The sequence below is a fragment of the Embiotoca jacksoni genome, unplaced genomic scaffold (genome assembly GCF_022577435.1).
Source record: "Embiotoca jacksoni isolate LCO1_2020_lvr unplaced genomic scaffold, fEmbJac1.0.p SCAF_79, whole genome shotgun sequence".
Classification (NCBI taxonomy): domain Eukaryota; kingdom Metazoa; phylum Chordata; class Actinopteri; family Embiotocidae; genus Embiotoca; species Embiotoca jacksoni.
This window is the reverse complement of record NW_027185435.1, coordinates 422,633-445,000: the sequence shown is the minus strand read 5'-3', so window position 1 is coordinate 445,000 and position 22,368 is coordinate 422,633. Positions and strand designations below refer to the sequence as shown.

The window sequence follows — 22,368 nt, the reverse complement described above, 5'->3', positions numbered from 1 at the left end:
AGGTTCACCACTGTTCCATGTTTTCTCCATTTGTGGATAATGGTTCTCACTGTGGTTCTCTGGAGTCCCAAAGCTTTAGAAATGGCTTTAGAACCTTTTCCAGACTGATAGATCTCAATTACTTTCTTTCTCATTTGTTCCTGAATTTCTTTGGATCTCAGCATGATGTCTATCTTCTGAGGATCTTCTGGTCTCCTTCACTTTGTCAGGCAGGTCCTATTGAAGTGATTTCTGGATTGAGAACAGGTGTGTCAGTAATCAGGTCTGGGTGTGGCTCGAGAAATTGAACTCAGGTGATAAACCAGTTAAGTTATGTTTTAACAGGAGGAGGCAAACACTTTTTCACACAGGGCCATGTGGGTTTGGATTGTTTTTCTCCCTTAATAATAAAAACCTTCATTTAAAAACTACATTTTGTGTTTACTTGTGTTATCTTTGACTAATATTTACATTTGTTTGATGATCTGAAACATTTAAGTGACAAACATGCAAAAAAATAAGAAATCAGGAAGGAGGCAAACACTTTTTCACACACACACACACACAGATATACACACAGACACACCATCCTGCTGGACAAACGAGAGAGGACGCCAGTGAAAACAGTCCCAGAGAGACAGCTTGTCCTGCTGATGGTTTAATAGAAACTAGAGAATCTGTTCAACATTCAACGGACCGCTGATGACGTCTGTCCTCTGAGCAGCAGGTGTCCATCAACCTGTCTAAACCTCCACATGCTTCCCTTGTTGGGACGTTGAAAGAAGACTTGTAAGTTCTGGTAAAGTCCTGGAAAAGTGTCCCGCCGTCCAGGCGGAGTCCAGGTGTCCTGCTGAGGGACAGACGAGGACTCTACGTGCTCCCCGTGTCCTCCGCGGCTCTGCTCCCACTGTGCTGGCTGTTGATGTGCTGAGTCATCTCCTTGCGGTTGGTGACCGTGTGGCCGCACTGCACACACGTGTAGCGCCCCCTGGTGTGCTCCCACAGGACGCGTCTGCTGCAGGACAGACCTGATGCAAGAGGGGAGGAGTTAGTGTGAGACCGGAGGAACCGGGTGGAGACGTGGTCTTCATCGGTGAATGGAGGGAACACTCTCGCCCCCCCCGTGAAGACTCACCTTGATGCTTCTTCCAGACCGCTGACGGGCCCGGAGGAGACGGAGGTTCTGATCCCGGAGCAGCAGGGACGGGCTCCGGAGACCCGGTTTGTGTCTGGTGCTGACTCGGCACGCCGGGGGGGTCGGGAGCTGCTTTAGGTCCGTCCGGGACCAGAGAGGGAGGCGGGTCGGGTGCCTCGGGAGGACGGGGGGTGACCTCGGCGAGCTGCGGACGACCGAGCCGGGGGGGGGAGGTCTGCGGGGGAGGCAACGCGGGGGGGGGCGAGCAGATGGGGGGCAGCGGGGTCCGGCTGAGGAGCAGCTGGGAGGAGGGATCCGTCCGGATGAGGGATGTGAGCGGGGGTCCGGTCGGGGGCGAGGGGGGCCGGCTCGGCGGGCTTGGGTTTGCCCCGGGGCACCTTGGAGCAGGTGTGCAGGTGAGTCAGCAGGCCGCGGTACGAACGCAGCTTCGTGCGGCAGCTCTCGCACCTGAAACACAAACCACGTGACTCGGAACATTTGGACCAATCACATCGCAGCACGTCAGAGCCGAGCAGGGAGAACTCACTGGAAGAAGATGTTGGGTTTGTGGTGATGCCTCATGTGCTGCATCAGCTGTTGCATGCTGGGAAAGGAGCCGCTGCAGCCGACAGAGGAGCACAGCAGCACTTTACCTGAGGACGACACGCAGCGGTCACCTGGTGACGTCATACGGCATGCACCAGAAGCACGGACGACAAACACTTTGAAGTTTTACTCGGAAACCTGCTGTCGCCAGCACGAGCTCACCGGGCACAGACTGAGCGGGGATCTCGTGCTCCTTCACGTGGCTCTCCAGGGCGCTCGCGTCGGTGTACACGCGCTTACAGCCGTGCAGCGGACACGTCATCCTCTTGTTTCCTGAAACTGACCAACAGGAATGAAACTATTTACTAACAAAACGTGCTGAGCATGCTAGCTATGGAGCTCGCCGCTTGGCCAGCTCCACGCGGCTGACGTCACAGTTTCATCGTGCTCTCCGGTTGTCTCGAGCACCGGAGCTCCGCTACGAACCTCCGTCTCCTGGTTCCGGTGTCTGCAGGACGGTGCTGCCCGGAGACATCATGGTCGCAGACGGGATGAGCTCTGCAGCGACAACAATGGACGGAGCTCAGAGACGGACTCCAACTACCAGAATGCCGTGCGGTAAAACCGTCTTCCTCCTCTTCTGGTGCTGTAGCGCCACCTTGTGCTCCGGAGGGTGGAGGTGAACCCGAAACACTTCTTCCTTCATGTCGTCCGTCTGTGGAGGTTTTCCTGATGACCTTTCCTTGACCTCTGACATTTAAACTGACTGTTGTTATAGCTGTCACCGTGACCTCTGACCTCATCCTCGTTCCCTTCACCTACATACAATTCTTCCATTACGAACAATTAAATGCAGATTTTTAATCATATTTGTACTTTTTTTTGTGATTATTTTTGAATAATAAAAAAAATGAAAAAGGACTAAATTAAATTGATGGGACTCTTAATATTTTCTTGTCCAACCTTCTGGACAATCAGTGCAAACACATGACCTGTCCCTCTGTGAGCCGTCCTGTCACTCGTGAGGCGTCCTGTCCCTCGGTGAGGCGTCCTGTCACTCGTGAGACGTCCTGTCCCTCGGTGAGGCGTCCTGTCCCTCGGTGAGCCGTCCTGTCCCTCGTGAGGGAACATGGCGGTCCACCGACTCCTCCCACCGCTGCAGCATTAGGACACATGGATGGGTGTCCCCGTCTTCTCCGTGTCCTCATCATTTTCAGGTGTTTGTGGGCTGCATGCATCTGGGTTCAAAGTCTTCGAGAGGTTTTATTGATCTTCTGAACATCTCATTGGATGTTTAGACATTGAATATACAAAAGACATATTCGCTAGTGCAGAAAAGTTATTGCTTTGATTGTAAAAACAAAAAAACTTGAATCGTTTGTCTCATGAAGAGTTCAAAGACCTGCCGGATGGTTTCATGTCATTTCTTCATGCAAACACAACAGCTGATCACACCTGAACATGTTCAATATGTTCTGGATATTTTAGCTTCAGATCATTTCAGGAAGTGCTTCAATACACCACAACACAGGTGTCTCCTGAGGAGATGATATGGAGTCACTTCATGCACACATATCAATTCATTTTACATTATTTACATTGTTTACATTATTTACAGCAGCCATTGAAATCTTGGGAGAGAAAAACCGTCCAAACAGAAGATCAGTCGGAGTGAAAGGAACCATTTATAATAAACACTTTAAACCAACATCATGCTGCTGTCTGTCTCCATGTCCTCCTTCCTCTGAGTCCCTCTAATGAGGGGAGTCCGTCCTCTTTCTCTACGGGGAGTCCAGGACATTCATACATCACCGTACATGAGGAGGTGATGAAACCATGGAGGGACTTCAGCTTCCATCAGGAACCCGTCAGTGTTCATATTTAAAGTTCTCATCAGCAGCAGCTTCTGAAGTTGGTCCATGAGAGACAGGAGGAGAAGAGGAGGAGAGAGGAGAGGAGGATAAAAAGGGAGGAGAGGAGAGGAGAGCAGGGAGTGAGGAGGAGAGGACGAGAGAGGAGGAAGAGAGGAGGAGGTGAGGAAGGGAAGGGAGAGGAGGAGGAGAGGATGAGAGGAGGAGAGATAATAGTGGCTGAATGCTCCACAGTGATAAGGAGGTCTCAGGTTGTTACTTCACATCACGCTGCACATTTTGGGAGAGCTGCTCTCTGCGTTGGCCTTCTGACGGATGCACTCTGGATAATTAACAAGGAAAGGAGATAAGAAGGAGACACGAAGGAGACAAGAAGGAGAAATAAAGGAGACATGAAGGAGACATGAAGGAGAAATAAAGGAGACATGAAGGAGGCATAAAGGTGACATAAAGGAGATAAGAAGAAGACATGAAGGAGACAAGAAGGAGAAATAAAGGAGACATGAAGGAGAAATAAAGGAGACATGAAGGAGACATGAAGGAGACAAAGGAGATAAGAAGGAGACATGAAGGAGACAAGAAGGAGAAATAAAGGAGACATGAAGGAGACATGAAGGAGAAATAAAGGAGACATGAAGGAGGCATAAAGGTGACATAAAGGAGATAAGAAGAAGACATGAAGGAGACAAGAAGGAGAAATAAAGGAGACATGAAGGAGAAATAAAGGAGACATGAAGGATACATGAAGGAGACAAAGGAGATAAGAAGGAGACATGAAGGAGACAAGAAGGAGAAATAAAGGAGACATGAAGGAGACATAAAGGTGACATAAAGGAGATAAGAAGAAGACATGAAGGAGACAAGAAGGAGAAATAAAGGAGACATGAAGGAGAAATAAAGGAGACATGAAGGAGGCATAAAGGTGACATAAAGGAGATAAGAAGAAGACATGAAGGAGACAAGAAGGAGAAATAAAGGAGACATGAAGGAGAAATAAAGGAGACATGAAGGAGACATGAAGGAGACAAAGGAGATAAGAAGGAGACATGAAGGAGACAAGAAGGAGAAATAAAGGAGACATGAAGGAGACATGAAGGAGAAATAAAGGAGACATGAAGGAGACATGAAGGAGGCATAAAGGTGACATAAAGGAGATAAGAAGAAGACATGAAGGAGACAAGAAGGAGAAATAAAGGAGACATGAAGGAGAAATAAAGGAGACATGAAGGATACATGAAGGAGACAAAGGAGATAAGAAGGAGACATGAAGGAGACAAGAAGGAGAAATAAAGGAGACATGAAGGAGACATGAAGGAGACATAAAGGTGACATAAAGGAGATAAGAAGGAGACATGAAGGAGACAAGAAGGAGAAATAAAGGAGACATAAAGGAGACATAAAGGAGATAAGAAGGAGACAAGAAAGATAGGTGATGGACAGCTGATGGACAGCTGATGGACTCACCTGCCAGGTCTGTCCGTGAGATCTCCACCAGCCCCTCGTACAGGCCTTTGATGGGGTTCCCCCCCGCCACCACCACTCCATGCAGCCAGATCAGCAGCATGCGGTGGCCGTGCTCTTTGAAGCTTTTCATCCCTACGGGTTCAGTTCAGATGGATAAAGTGTGAGATGATTGACAGCCCGTGCGGGCGTGTCCCCGCTGTCCTCCAGCCTCTCTGATGTGAACTCACCCGTCCACTGCTGCTCTATTGCTCGTACGTGAGCGTCGCTGAAGGCCCAGTGCTGAGCCAGGATCTTCCACTCTCCCCGGCACAGGTGCTCGGTGGCCAGGCTCCACAGGACGGAGCGGAGGTGCTGGGTCTCCGGCTGGTGGTCCTGCTTGAAGCTCACGGGCCTCCCCAGACACGAGTCCGGATTACCGCCCACCCGATCCTGAATGCAGCAGGTTCTCATCAGCAGGCCACATATCCACAACTGTTCACATGTTTCAGCTCAAACCAGGAGCAGTGAGGACTGAATCCAACCCGTGTTACTGTGAGCCGGTCCTTCATATTGTTAGGATGGAAAACACAAACTACTGACCTGTCAATCACTCATCAAAGGCGGTGACATGATGAAATGTATCTGGTGCTTTCTGTTGTTCTGAGTATTTCCTGGCGAGGACAAACTCACCTTCTCCCATTTATAAAAGCGGTCAGCTTTGATGACCATGTCCACCAGGATCACGTGGTTTCCTCTGGCGGCCACCTCCACACACGTTTTCCCCTGCTTCATCAAAATGTGTACGCATTTAATCCACTCCTCATCCTCTGCTTCTGATCACATGTTTAACAGGAAGTGAACTGAGATTAAATTGAGATTAAACTGAGATTAAACTGAGATTAAAATGAGATTAAACTGAGATTAAAATGAAATTAAACTGAGATTAAATTTATATTAAACTGGGATTTGATAGGTCCCCCTCCACTGCAGCTCCAGCTAGCAGGTTGACTTCACCACTCATTGGAATCATTGATCCTTGTTGGGTTTTACCACCAAAACTAAACATGTATTTTTCTATTAATGTGACAAACATTGTTACCACTGAACATATTTTCATATTCAATCAGACAGTATCTTTTTCTCCAGTGCTTTACCTGTTTAGAGTCAACAACATGTTGAATGTGTGTGTGTGTGTGTGTGTGTGTGTGTGTGTGTGTGTGTGTGTGTGTGGGGCGGGAGGGAGAAAGGTGGGGGGGGGACTGCGTGGTACCTTGTCGGTCAGATTGAGGTTAACACCGGAGATCAGCATCATCTCAGCCAGATCCTGCCAGCCGTGCTCTGCTGCGATGTGCAGCGCCGTCTGCTGCCTCTGAGGACAGACAGCTGTTAGTGACATCACAGAACACGAACACAGAACCTCCTCTGCAGGGATGGTACAGAACACGTGTTCCTCTGCAGGGATGGTACAGAACACGTGTTCCTCTGCAGGGATGGTACAGAACACGTGTTCCTCTGCAGGGATGGTACAGAACACGTGTTCCTCTGCAGGGATGGTACTCACGCCGTCGGCGAGGTTCAGGTCACAGTCGGCGTGGAGGAGCAGCCGTGCGACCTCGCTGTGGTTGCTGAACACGGCCAGGTGCAGCGCCGCCCTGCGTTGCTGTTACGGACACAGAGGAGGAACATTTATCTGCCGTGTGACCGATCCTGAAGATGAGATCGGGGTCGCCGAGGCGACGTCACTCACGCCGTCCGGAGCGTCGACGTGAGCTCCCGCCTGCAGCAGCAGGGCGGCCTCCCGGTCGAAGCCTCGCCGGGCGGCGTAGTGGAGAGCGCCGGTGTTCCTCTGCAGACAGCAGCAGTTAGTCTCGGCGGGGCGGGACGCTGATTAACTCTGCAGATGAGCAAACCTACGTTGGTCTCGGCGTTGACGTCGCAGCCGGAGTCCAGCAGCAGTCGGACGCACTCGTAGTGACCTCCGTCAGCCGCCAGGTGGAGCGCCGTCAGACCGTCCTGAAACAGGTGACCTCATCACACTCATTCTGTCCAGTCAGCAGATTCACAACATCACAGGAAACACAAACACACTATCTGGGAAAATACTGTCATACAAGATATCCTGAAGATCAATTAGAACAAATGAAAATCTATTTTAAGCTCAAAGTATGTCGTTATAATTTCCTATAATATATTTGTGCTATCAGATGTTGAATCTTGTTAGATTCCTAACTGCAGTATTCTCTAAACATCTCACTGAAGCTTTGTGTAGGTCTTCAACAACACCTTACATTCCCCTAGCTTCTACATAATAATAATAATAATAATAATAATAATAATAACCATGGTACTGGTAAATCAAACTGCAGTCATTCCTGAGATAAACTGAACATCTTTCAGTTTTTGACTGTGAGTGGAACAACATTTTTGATAATTAGTGATAATCATTGACTGATTATCATTAATTATTAAATATAATAACTGGAGTATTGAATCTGGTCTGGCCTGGAGTCGGAGGCTTTTTGGAGCCGACCTCTAGTGGCACTCGCTGGTATTGCAGCTGAAGACACTTCTGGATCAGAACCATTTTACAGACCTGAAACTACAAACTCTTTTATAAACAGTCTGTAGTTTTATATCCAGTCTGTGTTTTATATCCAGTCTGTAGTTTCATATCCAGTCTGTAGTTTTATATCCAGTCTGTGTTTTATATCCAGTCTGTAGTTTATATCCAGTCTGTAGTTTTATATCCAGTCTGTGTTTTATATCCAGTCTGTAGTTTCATGTCAAGTCTGTAGTTTTATATCCAGTCTGTGTTTTATATCCAGTCTGTAGTTTCATATCCAGTCTGTAGTTTTATATCCAGTCTGTGTTTTATATCCAGTCTGTAGTTTCATATCCAGTCTGTAGTTTTATATCCAGTCTGTGTTTTATATCCAGTCTGTAGTTTCATATCAAGTCTATAGTTTATATCCAGTCTGGAGTTCTATATCCAGTCTGTGTTTTATATCCAGTCTGTAGTTTCATATCCAGTCTGTAGTTTTATATCCAGTCTGTGTTTTATATCCAGTCTGTAGTTTTATATCCAGTCTGGGGTTTTATATCCAGTCTGGAGTTCTATATCCAGTCTGTAGTTTTATATCCAGTCTGTGTTTTATATCCAGTCTGTAGTTTTATATCCAGTCTGTGGTTTTATATCCAGTCTGTAGTTGTATATCCAGTCTGTAGTTTTATATCCAGTCTGTGGTTTTATATCCAGTCTGGGGTTTTATATCCAGTCTGGAGTTTTATATCCAGTCTGTAGTTTTATATCCAGTCTGTGTTTTATATCCAGTCTGTAGTTTTATATCCAGTCTGTGGTTTTATATCCAGTCTGTAGTTGTATATCCAGTCTGTAGTTTTATATCCAGTCTGTGGTTTTATATCCAGTCTGGGGTTTTATATCCAGTCTGTGGTTTTATATCCAGTCTGGGGTTTTATATCCAGTCTGGAGTTTTATATCCAGTCTGTGGTTTTATATCCAGTCTGTGGTTTTATATCCAGTCTGTAGTTTCATATCTAGTCTGTAGTTTCATATCCAGTCTGTAGTTTTATATCCAGTCTATAGTTTATATCCAGTCTGTGTTTTATATCCAGTCTGTGTTTTATATCCAGTCTGTAGTTTTATATCTAGTCTGTGTTTTATATCCAGTCTGTGTTTTATATCCAGTCTGTAGTTTTATATCCAGTCTGTGTTTTTTTATCCAGTCTGTGTTTTTTATCCAGTCTGTGGTTTTATATCCAGTCTGTGTTGTTTATCCAGTCTATGGTTTTATATCCAGTCTGTAGTTTTATATCCAGTCTGGAGTTTTATATCCAGTCTGGGGTTTTATATCCAGTCTGTGGTTTTATATCCAGGGGTGGTTTTATATTCAGTCTGTGGTTTTATATCCAGTCTGTGGTTTTATATCCAGTCTGTGGTTTTATATCCAGTCTGTAGTTTTATATCCAGTCTGTGGTTTTATATCCAGTCTGTAGTTTCATATCCAGCCTGTGTTTTATATCTAGTCTGTAGTTTATATCCAGTCTGTAGCTATATATCCAGTCTGTGTTTTATATCCAGTCTGTGTTTTATATCCAGTCTATAATTTTATATCCATTCTGTGTTTTATATCCAGTCTGTAGTTTTATGCCCAGTCTGCAGTTTTATATCCAGTCTATGTTTTATATCCAGTCTGTGTTTTATATCCAGTCTGTGTTTTATATCCAGTCTGTTGTTTTATATCCAGTCTGTCGTTTTATATCCAGTCTGTGTTTTATATGCAGTCTGTGTTTTATATCCAGTCTGTAGTTTCATATCCAGTCTGTAGTTTTATATCCAGTCTGTGGTTTTATATCCAGTCTGTGGTTTTATATCCAGTCTGTAGTTTTATATCCAGTCTGTAGTTATATATCCAGTCTGTAGTTATATATCCAGTCTGTGTTTTATATCCAGTCTGTGTTTTATATACAGTCTATAATTTTATATCCAGTCTGTGTTTTATATCCAGTCTGTAGTTTTATATCCAGTCTATGTTTTATATCCAGTCAATAATTTTATATCCAGTCTGCAGTTTTATATCCAGTCTATGTTTTATATCCAGTCTATAATTTTATATCCAGTCTGTGTTTTATATCCAGTCTGTAGTTTTATATCCAGTCCGTGTTTTATATCCAGTCTGTGTTTTATATCCAGTCTATAATTTTATATCCAGTCTGTGTTTTTTTATCCAGTCTGTGTTTTTTATCCAGTCTGTGGTTTTATATCCAGTCTGTGTTGTTTATCCAGTCTATGGTTTTATATCCAGTCTGTAGTTTTATATCCAGTCTGGAGTTTTATATCCAGTCTGGGGTTTTATATCCAGTCTGTGGTTTTATATCCAGGGGTGGTTTTATATTCAGTCTGTGGTTTTATATCCAGTCTGTGGTTTTATATCCAGTCTGTAGTTTTATATCCAGTCTGTGGTTTTATATCCAGTCTGTGGTTTTATATCCAGTCTGTAGTTTCATATCCAGCCTGTGTTTTATATCTAGTCTGTAGTTTATATCCAGTCTGTAGTTATATATCCAGTCTGTGTTTTATATCCAGTCTGTGTTTTATATCCAGTCTATAATTTTATATCCATTCTGTGTTTTATATCCAGTCTGTAGTTTTATGCCCAGTCTGCAGTTTTATATCCAGTCTATGTTTTATATCCAGTCTGTGTTTTATATCCAGTCTGTGTTTTATATCCAGTCTGTTGTTTTATATCCAGTCTGTCGTTTTATATCCAGTCTGTGTTTTATATGCAGTCTGTGTTTTATATCCAGTCTGTAGTTTCATATCCAGTCTGTAGTTTTATATCCAGTCTGTGGTTTTATATCCAGTCTGTGGTTTTATATCCAGTCTGTAGTTTTATATCCAGTCTGTAGTTATATATCCAGTCTGTAGTTATATATCCAGTCTGTGTTTTATATCCAGTCTGTGTTTTATATCCAGTCTGTAGTTTTATATCCAGTCTATGTTTTATATCCAGTCAATAATTTTATATCCAGTCTGCAGTTTTATATCCAAACTATGTTTTATATCCAGTCTATAATTTTATATCCAGTCTGTGTTTTATATCCAGTCTGTAGTTTTATATCCAGTCCGTGTTTTATATCCAGTCTATGTTTTATATCCAGTCAATAATTTTATATCCAGTCTGTAGTTATATATCCAGTCTGTGTTTTATATCCAGTCTGTGTTTTATATACAGTCTATAATTTTATATCCAGTCTGTGTTTTATATCCAGTCTGTAGATTTATATCCAGTCCGTGTTTTATATCCAGTCTGTGTTTTATATCCAGTCTATAATTTTATATCCAGTCTGTAGTTTTATAGCCAGTCTATAATTTTATATCCAGTCTGTGTTTTATATCCAGTCTATAATTTTATATCCAGTCGGTGTTTTATATCCAGTCTATAATTTTATATCCAGTCTGTAGTTTTATATCCAGTCTGTAGTTTTATATCCAGTCTGTGGTTTTATATCCAGTCTGTTGTTTTATATCCAGTCTGTCGTTTTATATCCAGTCTGTAGTTATATATCCAGTCTGTAGTTATATATCCAGTCTGTTTTATATGCAGTCTGTGTTTTATATCCAGTCTGTAGTTTCATATCCAGTCTGTAGTTTTATATCCAGTCTGTGGTTTTATATCCAGTCTGTGGTTTTATATCCAGTCTGTAGTTTTATATCCAGTCTGTAGTTATATATCCAGTCTGTAGTTATATATCCAGTCTGTGTTTTATATCCAGTCTGTGTTTTATATACAGTCTATAATTTTATATCCAGTCTGTGTTTTATATCCAGTCTGTAGTTTTATATCCAGTCTATGTTTTATATCCAGTCAATAATTTTATATCCAGTCTGCAGTTTTATATCCAGTCTATGTTTTATATCCAGTCTATAATTTTATATCCAGTCTGTTTTATATCCAGTCTGTAGTTTTATATCCAGTCCGTGTTTTATATCCAGTCTGTGTTTTATATCCAGTCTATAATTTTATATCCAGTCTGTAGTTTTATATCCAGTCTATAATTTTATATCCAGTCTGTGTTTTATATCCAGTCTATAATTTTATATCCAGTCGGTGTTTTATATCCAGTCTATAATTTTATATCCAGTCTGTAGTTTTATATCCAGTCTGTAGTTTTATATCCAGTCTGTGGTTTTATATCCAGTCTGTAGTTTTATATCCAGTCTGTAGGTTTATATCCAGTCTGTCGTTTTATATCCAGTCTGTCGTTTTATATCCAGTCTGTCGTTTTATATCCAGTCTGTGGTTTTATATCCAGTCTGTAGTTTTATATCCAGTCTGTCGTTTTATATCCAGTCTGTAGTTTTATATCCAGTCTGTGGTTTTATATCCAGTCTGTAGTTTTATATCCAGTCTGTAGGTTTATATCCAGTCTGTAGGTTTATATCCAGTCTGTGGTTTATATCTAGTCTGTAGTTTTATATCCAGTCTGTGGTTTTATATCCAGTCTGTAGTTTTATATCCAGTCTGTAGGTTTATATCCAGTCTGTAGGTTTATATCCAGTCTGTAGTTTTATATCCAGTCTGTAGTTATATATCCAGTCTGTAGTTTTATATCCAGTCTGTAGTTTTATATCCAGTCTGTAGTTTTATATCCAGTCTGTGTTTTATATCCAGTCTGTAGTTTTATATCCAGTCTGTAGTTTTATATCCAGTCTATAATTTTATATCCAGTCTGTGTTTTATATCCAGTCTGTAGTTTTATATCCAGTCCGTGTTTTATATCCAGTCTGTGTTTTATATCCAGTCTATAATTTTATATCCAGTCTGTGTTTTTTTATCCAGTCTGTGTTTTTTATCCAGTCTGTGGTTTTATATCCAGTCTGTGTTGTTTATCCAGTCTATGGTTTTATATCCAGTCTGTAGTTTTATATCCAGTCTGGAGTTTTATATCCAGTCTGGGGTTTTATATCCAGTCTGTGGTTTTATATCCAGGGGTGGTTTTATATTCAGTCTGTGGTTTTATATCCAGTCTGTGGTTTTATATCCAGTCTGTAGTTTTATATCCAGTCTGTGGTTTTATATCCAGTCTGTGGTTTTATATCCAGTCTGTAGTTTCATATCCAGCCTGTGTTTTATATCTAGTCTGTAGTTTATATCCAGTCTGTAGTTATATATCCAGTCTGTGTTTTATATCCAGTCTGTGTTTTATATCCAGTCTATAATTTTATATCCATTCTGTGTTTTATATCCAGTCTGTAGTTTTATGCCCAGTCTGCAGTTTTATATCCAGTCTATGTTTTATATCCAGTCTGTGTTTTATATCCAGTCTGTGTTTTATATCCAGTCTGTTGTTTTATATCCAGTCTGTCGTTTTATATCCAGTCTGTGTTTTATATGCAGTCTGTGTTTTATATCCAGTCTGTAGTTTCATATCCAGTCTGTAGTTTTATATCCAGTCTGTGGTTTTATATCCAGTCTGTGGTTTTATATCCAGTCTGTAGTTTTATATCCAGTCTGTAGTTATATATCCAGTCTGTAGTTATATATCCAGTCTGTGTTTTATATCCAGTCTGTGTTTTATATACAGTCTATAATTTTATATCCAGTCTGTGTTTTATATCCAGTCTGTAGTTTTATATCCAGTCTATGTTTTATATCCAGTCAATAATTTTATATCCAGTCTGCAGTTTTATATCCAAACTATGTTTTATATCCAGTCTATAATTTTATATCCAGTCTGTGTTTTATATCCAGTCTGTAGTTTTATATCCAGTCCGTGTTTTATATCCAGTCTATGTTTTATATCCAGTCAATAATTTTATATCCAGTCTGTAGTTATATATCCAGTCTGTGTTTTATATCCAGTCTGTGTTTTATATACAGTCTATAATTTTATATCCAGTCTGTGTTTTATATCCAGTCTGTAGTTTTATATCCAGTCCGTGTTTTATATCCAGTCTGTGTTTTATATCCAGTCTATAATTTTATATCCAGTCTGTAGTTTTATAGCCAGTCTATAATTTTATATCCAGTCTGTGTTTTATATCCAGTCTATAATTTTATATCCAGTCTGTGTTTTATATCCAGTCTGTAGTTTTATATCCAGTCTATGTTTTATATCCAGTCAATAATTTTATATCCAGTCTGCAGTTTTATATCCAGTCTATGTTTTATATCCAGTCTATAATTTTATATCCAGTCTGTTTTATATCCAGTCTGTAGTTTTATATCCAGTCCGTGTTTTATATCCAGTCTGTGTTTTATATCCAGTCTATAATTTTATATCCAGTCTGTAGTTTTATATCCAGTCTATAATTTTATATCCAGTCTGTGTTTTATATCCAGTCTATAATTTTATATCCAGTCGGTGTTTTATATCCAGTCTATAATTTTATATCCAGTCTGTAGTTTTATATCCAGTCTGTAGTTTTATATCCAGTCTGTGGTTTTATATCCAGTCTGTAGTTTTATATCCAGTCTGTAGGTTTATATCCAGTCTGTAGTTTTATATCCAGTCTGTCGTTTTATATCCAGTCTGTCGTTTTATATCCAGTCTGTGGTTTTATATCCAGTCTGTAGTTTTATATCCAGTCTGTCGTTTTATATCCAGTCTGTAGTTTTATATCCAGTCTGTAGTTTTATATCCAGTCTGTGGTTTTATATCCAGTCTGTAGTTTTATATCCAGTCTGTAGGTTTATATCCAGTCTGTAGGTTTATATCCAGTCTGTGGTTTATATCTAGTCTGTAGTTTTATATCCAGTCTGTGGTTTTATATCCAGTCTGTAGTTTTATATCCAGTCTGTAGGTTTATATCCAGTCTGTAGGTTTATATCCAGTCTGTAGTTTTATATCCAGTCTGTAGTTATATATCCAGTCTGTAGTTTTATATCCAGTCTGTAGTTTTATATCCAGTCTGTGGTTTATATCTAGTCTGTAGTTTTATATCCAGTCTGTGGTTTATATCTAGTCTGTAGTTTTATATCCAGTCTGTGGTTTTATATCCAGTCTGTAGTTTTATATCCAGTCTGTAGTTTTATATCCAGTCTGTGGTTTTATATCCAGTCTGTAGTTTTATATCCAGTCTGTAGGTTTATATCCAGTCTGTAGGTTTATATCCAGTCTGTAGTTTTATATCCAGTCTGTGGTTTATATCTAGTCTGTAGTTTTATATCCAGTCTGTGGTTTTATATCCAGTCTGTAGTTTTATATCCAGTCTGTAGGTTTATATCCAGTCTGTAGGTTTATATCCAGTCTGTAGTTTTATATCCAGTCTGTAGTGATATATCCAGTCTGTGGTTTATATCTAGTCTGTAGTTTTATATCCAGTCTGTGGTTTTATATCCAGTCTGTAGTTTTATATCCAGTCTGTAGGTTTAAATCCAGTCTGTAGGTTTATATCCATTCTGTGTTTTATATCCAGTCTGTAGTTTTATGCCCAGTCTGCAGTTTTATATCCAGTCTATGTTTTATATCCAGTCTGTGTTTTATATCCAGTCTGTGTTTTATATCCAGTCTGTTGTTTTATATCCAGTCTGTCGTTTTATATCCAGTCTGTGTTTTATATGCAGTCTGTGTTTTATATCCAGTCTGTAGTTTCATATCCAGTCTGTAGTTTTATATCCAGTCTGTGGTTTTATATCCAGTCTGTGGTTTTATATCCAGTCTGTAGTTATATATCCAGTCTGTAGTTATATATCCAGTCTGTGTTTTATATCCAGTCTGTGTTTTATATACAGTCTATAATTTTATATCCAGTCTGTGTTTTATATCCAGTCTGTAGTTTTATATCCAGTCTATGTTTTATATCCAGTCAATAATTTTATATCCAGTCTGCAGTTTTATATCCAGTCTATGTTTTATATCCAGTCTATAATTTTATATCCAGTCTGTGTTTTATATCCAGTCTGTAGTTTTATATCCAGTCTGTGGTTTTATATCCAGTCTGGGGTTTTATATCCAGTCTGTGGTTTTATATCCAGTCTGGGGTTTTATAGCCAGTCTATAATTTTATATCCAGTCTGTGTTTTATATCCAGTCTATAATTTTATATCCAGTCGGTGTTTTATATCCAGTCTATAATTTTATATCCAGTCTGTAGTTTTATATCCAGTCTGTAGTTTTATATCCAGTCTGTGGTTTTATATCCAGTCTGTTGTTTTATATCCAGTCTGTCGTTTTATATCCAGTCTGTAGTTATATATCCAGTCTGTAGTTATAAATCCAGTCTGTTTTATATGCAGTCTGTGTTTTATATCCAGTCTGTAGTTTCATATCCAGTCTGTAGTTTTATATCCAGTCTGTGGTTTTATATCCAGTCTGTGGTTTTATATCCAGACTGTAGTTTTATATCCAGTCTGTAGTTATATATCCAGTCTGTGTTTTATATCCAGTCTGTGTTTTATATACAGTCTATAATTTTATATCCAGTCTGTGTTTTATATCCAGTCTGTAGTTTTATATCCAGTCTATGTTTTATATCCAGTCAATAATTTTATATCCAGTCTGCAGTTTTATATCCAGTCTATGTTTTATATCCAGTCTATAATTTTATATCCAGTCTGTTTTATATCCAGTCTGTAGTTTTATATCCAGTCCGTGTTTTATATCCAGTCTGTGTTTTATATCCAGTCTATAATTTTATATCCAGTCTGTAGTTTTATATCCAGTCTATAATTTTATATCCAGTCTGTGTTTTATATCCAGTCTATAATTTTATATCCAGTCGGTGTTTTATATCCAGTCTATAATTTTATATCCAGTCTGTAGTTTTATATCCAGTCTGTAGTTTTATATCCAGTCTGTGGTTTTATATCCAGTCTGTAGTTTTATATCCAGTCTGTAGGTTTATATCCAGTCTGTAGTTTTATATCCAGTCTGTCGTTTTATATCCAGTCTGTCGTTTTATATCCAGTCTGTGGTTTTATATCCAGTCTGTAGTTTTATATCCAGTCTGTCGTTTTATATCCAGTCTGTAGTTTTATATCCAGTCTGTAGTTTTATATCCAGTCTGTGGTTTTATATCCAGTCTGTAGTTTTATATCCAGTCTGTAGGTTTATATCCAGTCTGTGGTTTATATCTAGTCTGTAGTTTTATATCCAGTCTGTGGTTTTATATCCAGTCTGTAGTTTTATATCCAGTCTGTAGTTTTATATCCAGTCTGTAGTTTTATATCTAGTCTGTAGTTTTATATCCAGTCTGTGGTTTATATCTAGTCTGTAGTTTTATATCCAGTCTGTGGTTTTATATCCAGTCTGTAGTTTTATATCCAGTCTGTAGTTTTATATCCAGTCTGTGGTTTTATATCCAGTCTGTAGTTTTATATCCAGTCTGTAGGTTTATATCCAGTCTGTAGGTTTATATCCAGTCTGTAGTTTTATATCCAGTCTGTGGTTTATATCTAGTCTGTAGTTTTATATCCAGTCTGTGGTTTTATATCCAGTCTGTAGTTTTATATCCAGTCTGTAGGTTTATATCCAGTCTGTAGGTTTATATCCAGTCTGTAGTTTTATATCCAGTCTGTAGTGATATATCCAGTCTGTGGTTTATATCTAGTCTGTAGTTTTATATCCAGTCTGTGGTTTTATATCCAGTCTGTAGTTTTATATCCAGTCTGTAGGTTTAAATCCAGTCTGTAGGTTTATATCCATTCTGTGTTTTATATCCAGTCTGTAGTTTTATGCCCAGTCTGCAGTTTTATATCCAGTCTATGTTTTATATCCAGTCTGTGTTTTATATCCAGTCTGTGTTTTATATCCAGTCTGTTGTTTTATATCCAGTCTGTCGTTTTATATCCAGTCTGTGTTTTATATGCAGTCTGTGTTTTATATCCAGTCTGTAGTTTCATATCCAGTCTGTAGTTTTATATCCAGTCTGTGGTTTTATATCCAGTCTGTGGTTTTATATCCAGTCTGTAGTTTTATATCCAGTCTGTAGTTATATATCCAGTCTGTAGTTATATATCCAGTCTGTGTTTTATATCCAGTCTGTGTTTTATATACAGTCTATAATTTTATATCCAGTCTGTGTTTTATATCCAGTCTGTAGTTTTATATCCAGTCTATGTTTTATATCCAGTCAATAATTTTATATCCAGTCTGCAGTTTTATATCCAGTCTATGTTTTATATCCAGTCTATAATTTTATATCCAGTCTGTGTTTTATATCCAGTCTGTAGTTTTATATCCAGTCTGTGGTTTTATATCCAGTCTGGGGTTTTATATCCAGTCTGTGGTTTTATATCCAGTCTGGGGTTTTATATCCAGTCTGGAGTTTTATATCCAGTCTGTGGTTTTATATCCAGTCTGTGGTTTTATATCCAGTCTGTAGTTTCATATCTAGTCTGTAGTTTCATATCCAGTCTGTAGTTTTATATCCAGTCTATAGTTTATATCCAGTCTGTGTTTTATATCCAGTCTGTGTTTTATATCCAGTCTGTAGTTTTATATCTAGTCTGTGTTTTATATCCAGTCTGTGTTTTATATCCAGTCTGTAGTTTTATATCCAGTCTGTGTTTTTTTATCCAGTCTGTGTTTTTTATCCAGTCTGTGGTTTTATATCCAGTCTGTGTTGTTTATCCAGTCTATGGTTTTATATCCAGTCTGTAGTTTTATATCCAGTCTGGAGTTTTATATCCAGTCTATAGTTTATATCCAGTCTGTGTTTTATATCCAGTCTGTGTTTTATATCCAGTCTGTAGTTTATATCCAGTCTGTAGTTTTATATCCAGTCTGTGTTTTATATCCAGTCTGTAGTTTCATGTCAAGTCTGTAGTTTTATATCCAGTCTGTGTTTTATATCCAGTCTGTAGTTTCATATCCAGTCTGTAGTTTTATATCCAGTCTGTGTTTTATATCCAGTCTGTAGTTTCATATCCAGTCTGTAGTTTTATATCCAGTCTGTGTTTTATATCCAGTCTGTAGTTTCATATCAAGTCTATAGTTTATATCCAGTCTGTGTTTTATATCCAGTCTGTGTTTTATATCCAGTCTGTAGTTTTATATCCAGTCTGGGGTTTTATATCCAGTCTGGAGTTCTATATCCAGTCTGTAGTTTTATATCCAGTCTGTGTTTTATATCCAGTCTGTAGTTTTATATCCAGTCTGTGGTTTTATATCCAGTCTGTAGTTGTATATCCAGTCTGTAGTTTTATATCCAGTCTGTGGTTTTATATCCAGTCTGGGGTTTTATATCCAGTCTGGAGTTTTATATCCAGTCTGTAGTTTTATATCCAGTCTGTGTTTTATATCCAGTCTGTAGTTTTATATCCAGTCTGTGTTTTATATCCAGTCTGTAGTTTCATATCCAGTCTGTAGTTTTATATCCAGTCTGTGTTTTATATCCAGTCTGTAGTTTCATGTCAAGTCTGTAGTTTTATATCCAGTCTGTGTTTTATATCCAGTCTGTAGTTTCATATCCAGTCTGTAGTTTTATATCCAGTCTGTGTTTTATATCCAGTCTGTAGTTTCATATCCAGTCTGTAGTTTTATATCCAGTCTGTGTTTTATATCCAGTCTGTAGTTTCATATCAAGTCTATAGTTTATATCCAGTCTGTGTTTTATATCCAGTCTGTGTTTTATATCCAGTCTGTAGTTTTATATCCAGTCTGGGGTTTTATATCCAGTCTGGAGTTCTATATCCAGTCTGTAGTTTTATATCCAGTCTGTGTTTTATATCCAGTCTGTAGTTTTATATCCAGTCTGTGGTTTTATATCCAGTCTGTAGTTGTATATCCAGTCTGTAGTTTTATATCCAGTCTGTGGTTTTATATCCAGTCTGGGGTTTTATATCCAGTCTGGAGTTTTATATCCAGTCTGTAGTTTTATATCCAGTCTGTGTTTTATATCCAGTCTGTAGTTTTATATCCAGTCTGTGTTTTATATCCAGTCTGTAGTTTCATATCCAGTCTGTAGTTTTATATCCAGTCTGTGTTTTATATCCAGTCTGTAGTTTCATATCCAGTCTGTAGTTTTATATCCAGTCTGTGTTTTATATCCAGTCTGTAGTTTCATATCAAGTCTATAGTTTATATCCAGTCTGTGTTTTATATCCAATCTGTGTTTTATATCCAGTCTGTAGTTTTATATCCAGTCTGGGGTTTTATATCCAGTCTGGAGTTCTATATCCAGTCTGTAGTTTTATATCCAGTCTGTGTTTTATATCCAGTCTGTAGTTTTATATCCAGTCTGTGGTTTTATATCCAGTCTGTAGTTGTATATCCAGTCTGTAGTTTTATAACCAGTCTGTGGTTTTATATCCAGTCTGGGGTTTTATATCCAGTCTGGAGTTTTATATCCAGTCTGTAGTTTTATATCCAGTCTGTGTTTTATATCCAGTCTGTAGTTTTATATCCAGTCTGTGGTTTTATATCCAGTCTGTAGTTGTATATCCAGTCTGTAGTTTTATATCCAGTCTGTGGTTTTATATCCAGTCTGGGGTTTTATATCCAGTCTGTGGTTTTATATCCAGTCTGTGGTTTTATATCCAGTCTGTAGTTTCATATCTAGTCTGTAGTTTCATATCCAGTCTGTAGTTTTATATCCAGTCTATAGTTTATATCCAGTCTGTGTTTTATATCCAGTCTGTAGTTTTATATCTAGTCTGTGTTTTATATCCAGTCTGTGTTTTATATCCAGTCTGTAGTTTTATATCCAGTCTGTGTTTTTTTATCCAGTCTGTGTTTTTTATCCAGTCTGTGGTTTTATATCCAGTCTGTGTTGTTTATCCAGTCTATGGTTTTATATCCAGTCTGTAGTTTTATATCCAGTCTGGAGTTTTATATCCAGTCTGGGGTTTTATATCCAGTCTGTGGTTTTATATCCAGGGGTGGTTTTATATTCAGTCTGTGGTTTTATATCCAGTCTGTGGTTTTATATCCAGTCTGTAGTTTTATATCCAGTCTGTGGTTTTATATCCAGTCTGTGGTTTTATATCCAGTCTGTAGTTTCATATCCAGCCTGTGTTTTATATCTAGTCTGTAGTTTATATCCAGTCTGTAGTTATATATCCAGTCTGTGTTTTATATCCAGTCTGTGTTTTATATCCAGTCTATAATTTTATATCCATTCTGTGTTTTATATCCAGTCTGTAGTTTTATGCCCAGTCTGCAGTTTTATATCCAGTCTATGTTTTATATCCAGTCTGTGTTTTATATCCAGTCTGTGTTTTATATCCAGTCTGTTGTTTTATATCCAGTCTGTCGTTTTATATCCAGTCTGTGTTTTATATGCAGTCTGTGTTTTATATCCAGTCTGTAGTTTCATATCCAGTCTGTAGTTTTATATCCAGTCTGTGGTTTTATATGCAGTCTGTGGTTTTATATCCAGTCTGTAGTTTTATATCCAGTCTGTAGTTATATATCCAGTCTGTAGTTATATATCCAGTCTGTGTTTTATATCCAGTCTGTGTTTTATATACAGTCTATAATTTTATATCCAGTCTGTGTTTTATATCCAGTCTGTAGTTTTATATCCAGTCTATGTTTTATATCCAGTCAATAATTTTATATCCAGTCTGCAGTTTTATATCCAGTCTATATTTTATATCCAGTCTATAATTTTATATCCAGTCTGTGTTTTATATCCAGTCTGTAGTTTTATATCCAGTCCGTGTTTTATATCCAGTCTGTGTTTTATATCCAGTCTATAATTTTATATCCAGTCTGTGTTTTTTTATCCAGTCTGTGTTTTTTATCCAGTCTGTGGTTTTATATCCAGTCTGTGTTGTTTATCCAGTCTATGGTTTTATATCCAGTCTGTAGTTTTATATCCAGTCTGGGGTTTTATATCCAGTCTGTGGTTTTATATCCAGGGGTGGTTTTATATTCAGTCTGTGGTTTTATATCCAGTCTGTGGTTTTATATCCAGTCTGTGGTTTTATATCCAGTCTGTAGTTTTATATCCAGTCTGTGGTTTTATATCCAGTCTGTGGTTTTATATCCAGTCTGTAGTTTCATATCCAGCCTTTGTTTTATATCTAGTCTGTAGTTTATATCCAGTCTGTAGTTATATATCCAGTCTGTGTTTTATATCCAGTCTGTGTTTTATATCCAGTCTATAATTTTATATCCATTCTGTGTTTTATATCCAGTCTGTAGTTTTATGCCCAGTCTGCAGTTTTATATCCAGTCTATGTTTTATATCCAGTCTGTGTTTTATATCCAGTCTGTGTTTTATATCCAGTCTGTTGTTTTGTATCCAGTCTGTCGTTTTATATCCAGTCTGTGTTTTATATGCAGTCTGTGTTTTATATCCAGTCTGTAGTTTCATATCCAGTCTGTAGTTTTAAATCCAGTCTGTGGTTTTATATCCAGTCTGTGGTTTTATATCCAGTCTGTAGTTTTATATCCAGTCTGTAGTTATATATCCATTCTGTGTTTTATATCCAGTCTGTGTTTTATATACAGTCTATAATTTTATATCCAGTCTGTGTTTTATATCCAGTCTGTAGTTTTATATCCAGTCTATGTTTTATATCCAGTCAATAATTTTATATCCAGTCTGCAGTTTTATATCCAGTCTATGTTTTATATCCAGTCTATAATTTTATATCCAGTCTGTGTTTTATATCCAGTCTGTAGTTTTATATCCAGTCCGTGTTTTATATCCAGTCTGTGTTTTATATCCAGTCTATAATTTTATATCCAGTCTGTAGTTTTATATCCAGTCTATAATTTTATATCCAGTCTGTGTTTTATATCCAGTCTATAATTTTATATCCAGTCGGTGTTTTATATCCAGTCTATAATTTTATATCCAGTCTGTAGTTTTATATCCAGTCTGTGGTTTATATCTAGTCTGTAGTTTTATATCCAGTCTGTGGTTTATATCTAGTCTGTAGTTTTATATCCAGTCTGTGGTTTTATATCCAGTCTGTA

General features: G+C 38.3%; 2 protein-coding genes and 1 long non-coding RNA gene across 9 annotated transcripts in view; 1 reads left to right on the top strand and 2 right to left on the bottom strand.

The window, feature by feature from the left end:
* Positions 1-601: 601 nt before the first annotated feature.
* On the bottom strand, positions 602-2,406 carry LOC138215696 (zinc finger protein 414-like). The gene is given in 6 exon segments (XM_069177982.1): positions 602-1,007; positions 1,115-1,325; positions 1,327-1,582; positions 1,662-1,767; positions 1,883-1,999; positions 2,147-2,406. Coding segments are annotated over 6 exon segments (900 nt in total). The 5' UTR covers positions 2,199-2,406; the 3' UTR covers positions 602-849.
* A 497-nt stretch (positions 2,407-2,903) lies between these two features.
* Positions 2,904-22,368, bottom strand: part of ankdd1a (ankyrin repeat and death domain containing 1A) — a 119,736-nt gene continuing 100,271 nt past the window's right edge. For 5 of the 7 annotated variants that reach the window (XM_069177974.1, XM_069177979.1, XM_069177978.1 and 2 more), the window contains 8 exons: positions 6,889-6,987; positions 6,722-6,820; positions 6,536-6,634; positions 6,245-6,343; positions 5,665-5,760; positions 5,223-5,424; positions 4,996-5,127; positions 2,904-3,853 (listed from right to left, as the gene is read on the bottom strand). In XM_069177974.1, coding sequence (XP_069034075.1) covers positions 3,792-3,853; positions 4,996-5,127; positions 5,223-5,424; positions 5,665-5,760; positions 6,245-6,343; positions 6,536-6,634; positions 6,722-6,820; positions 6,889-6,987 — 888 coding nt within the window. In that variant the 3' untranslated portion in view covers positions 2,904-3,791. The remainder of the gene's footprint in view (positions 3,854-4,995; positions 5,128-5,222; positions 5,425-5,664; positions 5,761-6,244; positions 6,344-6,535; positions 6,635-6,721; positions 6,821-6,888; positions 6,988-22,368) is intronic. The other 2 variants (XM_069177977.1, XM_069177976.1) reach the window with 2 other exon arrangements.
* The window catches only part of LOC138215698 (uncharacterized), a 115,938-nt gene continuing 100,476 nt past the window's right edge, over positions 6,907-22,368 (top strand). Inside the window, exon 1 of the long non-coding RNA XR_011179753.1 lies at positions 6,907-6,996. This is a non-coding gene — a long non-coding RNA (uncharacterized lncRNA). The remainder of the gene's footprint in view (positions 6,997-22,368) is intronic.